At 44.9% G+C, this 5,661-nt stretch overlaps 1 protein-coding gene across 1 annotated transcript; it reads left to right on the forward strand.

The window, feature by feature from the left end:
* Positions 1 to 2,053: 2,053 nt before the first annotated feature.
* On the forward strand, positions 2,054 to 5,435 carry IL6 (interleukin 6). The gene is made up of 4 exons (XM_008494198.2): positions 2,054 to 2,344; positions 2,462 to 2,575; positions 2,827 to 2,973; positions 5,217 to 5,435. The coding sequence occupies exons 1-4, from the start codon at positions 2,054 to 2,056 to the stop codon at positions 5,406 to 5,408; spliced, it is 744 nt and encodes a 247-aa protein (XP_008492420.2). The 3' UTR covers positions 5,409 to 5,435.
* The last annotated feature ends 226 nt before the right edge of the window (positions 5,436 to 5,661 follow it).

A 5,661-nucleotide genomic window follows, 5' to 3' on the forward strand; every position in this document is an offset into this window, starting at 1 on the left:
AACAGTTGAAAATTCTTTCACTCTGAAGATGTAACTACACACATCAGCAAGACAGATCCCTGAATAACAGTGATCAGCCAAAAAAAAGTTCTCCGGAAATTGCTGAGGAACTGACATTTCCATGACACCAGGAGAAAAGGATAAGTCATAAATAAAGGTTACAAAATTTAAAACTGCAGAGCTACAAACAAGACTAATTTACAGAATGCCTGCTGAAAGCACATTTGAAAGGAAATGTAGTCTTCTACTGAGAAGACTATTGGCTATTTTAGGATTAGTCAGCATTGTCACTTGGGTTTGGTAAAGGAAAAGTTTGGCTGTCTTCAATGTAGGGGCTGCCTGACAGTAGAAGGAAATCCCTCTCTGAAACATGCACATCCATATCAGGAGTTCCCATCCCTCCAGTATCTGCACCTGATGGTTATCAGAAGGCAAATACCAGGTTTGTTGGGAGCATTGAGCTCACTGGTCTGGTTGTTTTAATCCTCTGCCACATTGGAATTGGTTTGGTAGTAGTCTAACATACCATTAGCAATATGCCTTATTCTTAAACCCTCCACCACTAAGCAGCTGAGGGACAACTAACATGACATAAGATCATTGCTATGGCTTCCTCACTCAGGTAGCTGGGCAGGGGCCAATTGCTGCTGTTGAAAAATCAGTCTTGCTTGCTTGCTTTTCAGTTCTAGTATCTCTACACCAGGCAAAGTTACTGCAGCTGCCTTTCCACTACTGGCAAAATGGAAAGTTTAATAAAAAAAAAAAAAAGTACTCGGCTTCTTTTATGAGGTTCTCTATCCAAGCTGTTCTTAGAAAGTGAATGAGCTGCATTTGAGTTTTTTTAAAGGGAGAGTCCAAATGAGGACAGCAGAGTTCAGTCACTGTATTGTCTCTCCCTCTCTCATTTCTCTTATGTCCCATGTTCTGTTCTCTCCACTCTTCATCTTCCTGTTAGCACCCCCCAAAGCAGAATCAGGTCTTTCTCTGGTCTTCCTTAGATGAAAAAAATAGCACTGATTTCATAAGGGAAAAAAAAAAAATCAGTTTGGCTAAAATGAGACCAAGGCATTCCAAAAGTTCAGTGTCAGCATGCCTTGCACAGTTTGACTCAGTCCATGCTCTACATGCTTCAGCCAAATAGGCACACTTGCCCTGAGTGAAGAGTTCCTCTGTGAAAGGCTAAAATTCCCACTGCACCTCCCAGGTAGGCAGAGATAAGGTTGGAGATAACGGGGAACTTCGTGGCGTTTCCCGCAGCCACCCTCCTATGGTAGCTGTAGGAGCTGGCTTTGGTCCATCCCCTATGCATTTAAAGCACACGAACGGGATGTATTTCATTAAGGGCAAGGAGAGGCAGCTTGGTGACTTCCACACACCCAGCACCTAAATGCGTGCATTTAGTTTCATGTCTATAAATAATAAAAATAGCTGAGACATAGAGATAAGCATACATAACAAAAAGTGCATAAAGCATTAAAGCACATTAAAATATCAACATACGTTTAAAAATATAAAAATATAATACACGTATAAAGCATGGAAGGAGGGAGGTACGATTTCAAAAACTTTCCATGCGGCTGGAGCCGGCAGGCTCACAGGCTGCCGGCAGCGGGACCGGGCGGTTCCGACCCTCCCCTTTCCCTAACTTCAGCCCCGGCTCCGAACCCGACCCCAACCCCGGTGGTCCCGGCCCCGCGGGCCAGGTGAGCCAGCGGCGGCTGCGGGTGTGCGGGGGGGCTGCGGGTAAGCCCGGTCCTCAAGGAGTTACGGTGTAGGAGCCCGATGACTTCATGCTCCCTCCGGCCGCTCTCGGCTAGCCCCCCCCCCGGCCCAATTTCACAATCCCGCCGTGTTCGGATGGGACGAACGCTGTGTCAAGCCCAGCGCGCTCCGCCACGCACACACCCCCGTGTTCTCATGCCGGATTTTCCCGGGCCATGAATAATCTCGAAGCCCCCTCGATAAATACACGTTCAGAGATGCCCGGAGCTCATTCAACCCGCCAGCCTCGCCGACGAGAAGGGGGCCGGGGCCGTAGCCGAGAAGCCACACGATGAAGTTTTTCCAGGGCTGCGACCGTGACCATGACCGCGCCATCAGCAGCAGCACCAGCAGCAGCCGCCGCCGGCCGCCCCCCCTCCGCCCCTCCGCTGCCGCCTCCTCCCTCCCGCTGCTGCTCCTCCTGCTGCTGCCGGTGGCCGCCGCCTCCCCGCTCCCCGCCGCCGACAGCTCGGGGGAGGCTGAGCTGGAGGGTGCGGCGACGGCGGGGCGGAGGGCGGCCCTGTCCGACTGTGTGCAGCTGGCCCGGTTGCTGCATGCCCGGGCGGCCCAGCTGCAGGAGGAGGTGGGTAACGGGGCGGCCCGGGGCTGCCACGCTCCTCACTCAACCACAGCCCGCCCGGGTTTGGGGTGGCTGTTTTCGGGCAAGGCGCGACCAAACTTCTCGGTGTCTCTTCCCCAGATGTGCGAGAAGTTCACCGTCTGCGAGAACAGCATGGAAATGCTCGTCAGGAACAACCTCAACCTCCCCAAGGTGACAGAGGAAGATGGGTGTCTGCTCGCTGGCTTCGATGAGGCAAGGAAACATTCTTCTTTCTGGTCTGATCTATACCTGGGGCACTTTTTGCCTGCTCAAAAACAAACAAACAAACAAAAAAACCGCGGGAAGCTGACCTAAAGATTTGTGCCGGCTCCAGCTGCTTTTGGCATGATGCAGCCCCCATGCTCTGTAGCAGCATCACCCCCCTCACCTGCGCTGTATGCCTGATACTGCGATCGAGGCACTGCTGAGCTGTAAGTGACTTTCTCACCTTTCTCTCATTTCAGGATAAATGCCTGAGGAAAATCTCCAGCGGGCTTTATACGTTTACAACATACCTTGAATACATAAAAGAAACTTTTACTAGTGAAAAGCAAAACATCGAATCACTATGCTATAGCACAGAGCACCTGGCACGAACCGTAAGACAGATGGTGAGTTCACTTTAAATTCACTCTGATAATTGTTACGGCTTAGCACTGACATGTGGTCAGAGAAACAGGATGCTATGTGAAGTTTCCCACTTTCGTTTCTCTCAGAAGCAGCAGGTAATGATGATTCCCTTATGCACTGATACTTACGCTTATGACTAACTAGAAAGTTTCATAAGATTTTGTTTTCTTTAAGAAACTGTTCCTACTTTTTATTGTTATTTGTAATTTCCAAGCCAACAATTAAATGCATCATACTGTTTTAAGAGCAATGCTAAAACTTCTCAGGGAGCTTTTTCCTAATCGTGGAACTGAAGTTCAGTCCAAGCCTTCTAGTGTTGCCATCCCTTGAAAAACAGAAATCAATAACTTTTTTTTTTTTTTAAAGCCCACATAAAGGCAAATACATTTTTAAAGTATTGTTAATCTTTAAAACTCTCTAAAACAAACTTTAAAGCCAAGCTGTATATTGAGATATCAGTAGCTTGGAAATAAAGACAGCTAAATTCAGAAAATAATAGTTTGACTAATCAAAAGATGCTGCCTATTGAAAAGCACACATTTCACTTGCAATCATCGTGAAAAAAATTTCCTGGTTTAAAAACACCCAATTCTCTTTCAACTTAGTAAACTCAATACTATCAGTTTCTGGTAGTAACTTCCTATGCTTTGGAGAACTTTGAAAGATCACACTTCAAAAACTCCACTTGATTCCTGGAATTAATAATAATGGTGTTAATAATCCTTAACATGAATACTTCCTTTGTCGTCAGGGAAACTGTTTACCTGGGTAAATACCACCCAGGTGAGTAAGGACAGCAAAAATCTCAGGCTACTATTTCCTTGAAGGTGTTTTTCAGCATCTGAAAAACCCAATGTGTGTTTGCCATACCTTTCCTAACGTATTTGTTTATGTCCATCATTCTTTAAGCGAAAGGGAACTGAACTACATTTTTTCACCTTGTGCTAGCTAAGAATAACAGTCTTGTCATATGACATCAAGTAACTATTGGCTTCCAACTTGATGCATGAGCTTCCAGAAAGGTCTTTTCATGACCTGGGGAGAGCAGCTTTTTTTAAAAATTGGTAGCATTGAGGTTAATTAGAAGAGGAAGAATTAAAGTAATCAAAATCAAAACCTGCACTTGTTAAAGCTATAGTTTTTGAGAAAGAGAGGAGTCAACCTCCAGGTGGAATTTTTTTCTTTACAAGAGAGGTCTATCTGCTATTTAAGGCAAGAAGATAGGACAAAGGACAAAACCTGTCACTTCTGTCAGGTAAATCTGTCAGCATGATACCTATCTGGATATCCAGATACAAACTGTTAACAGTGTGCAGCAAGGGGTTGGATATACCAGTAACTGGTTCTGTGATCAGAATCCACTGCCTAATTCATATCTTACTGAAATTTGAAAAAGATGTTCTGGAAGGAGGCATGCATGTTTTTGTCACTTGTTAAAGGGTATGGGAGATTGTAAAATTAGGAAGGAGCAAGTATTTTCTTTTTAAACTTCAAGACAACCAATCATCTAAAACAGCTCTGTGATTTGGGTGAGTGACTCCCATTTTCAGAAGTCACCTACCCACTTCACAGGGTAAGTTCTTAAAAGGTATTTGTCTAACGGGTACCCAGTGCTGTCAGTCAGCATTAGAAACGTAACTCCTTTTACTCATTTTGCAGTCAGGAGCCCCACATATCAGTGAAAGTTGGTGACACGTAGTCTCCCACGTGCCTAAATGCCAGGAAAGTAAGAATTAAGCAGCTAAACAAGTCTGGCATCTTCGGCAACTGTAAATCTACTACAGAATTGTGAGAGTATTCCAATGTCACTGATTTAAGCTGACTCAGAATGTAGCAACAAGTACAGGTTAGAACAAACCATGATCAGCATCTGCCCACCTAACCAAACAAACAGCAAGAGAGGTGTATTGATCTGTTTAGTGCAGGCTGTTGGACCATGATGCTAGACCTTGCATCCAAACCCAAACTAACAGTATAGATCAGAGGAGAACCTCCAGTCCTTCCAGTCATCACAGCAGGCACCAACATACCTCAAAGCCCACCACAAAGCAAGGGGTGCAGGAAAGCACAGGTCCTGGGGCTGGGGGGGGGAGATGACATCCACAATACAGAAAGAGTGGCTACACAGTGGGTCAAGAACCTATTACACATATAAACTGATGCTCACCAACAAGCTCCACTGCAATGTTTTAACTGGGGGACCCCAATATTGTCTTTTTCACAGGTGATCAACCCTGAAGAAGTGACCATCCCGGACTCAGCTACCCAGAAATCCCTCCGCACAAAGCTGAAGTCCAATAAGACCTGGATAGAGAAAATCACCACTCACCTCATCCTCCGAGACTTTACTTCATTTATGGAGAAAACCGTGAGGGCTGTTCGCTACTTGAAAAACACCAGGAGTTTCAGTGTCTGAATGTTTTAGTTCAGGCACAATCCTTTGTTACAATCTGTCATGTGGCAGATGACAGTGTTGTTCTGTTTTAAGAACCAGAAATAGTAACAATGATTTGCATTTATATACATGCTTATTTCCTTCTGGGAACCTATTTATTGTATTTAAAATATTTATTGATTTCTAATGTTTCCTATTTATATTTTTGATATTTAGAAATAATTTAAATGAAGGACTTATTTTATTTCATTTCTACTGACACTATTCAGAATAT

This window comes from Calypte anna, chromosome 2 (genome assembly GCF_003957555.1).
Source record: "Calypte anna isolate BGI_N300 chromosome 2, bCalAnn1_v1.p, whole genome shotgun sequence".
Lineage (NCBI taxonomy): Eukaryota > Metazoa > Chordata > Aves > Apodiformes > Trochilidae > Calypte > Calypte anna.

Bases quoted from the DNA above. Each gene is read 5' to 3' on its own strand.
- IL6 (XM_008494198.2), top strand. From the start codon at position 2,054: ATGAAGTTTTTCCAGGGCTGCGACCGTGACCATGACCGCGCCATCAGC. The intron at 2,576-2,826 runs GCAAGGAAACAT...CTCTCATTTCAG, and splicing joins TGCTCGCTGGCTTCGATGAG to GATAAATGCCTGAGGAAAAT. The intron at 2,974-5,216 runs GTGAGTTCACTT...TCTTTTTCACAG, and splicing joins CACGAACCGTAAGACAGATG to GTGATCAACCCTGAAGAAGT.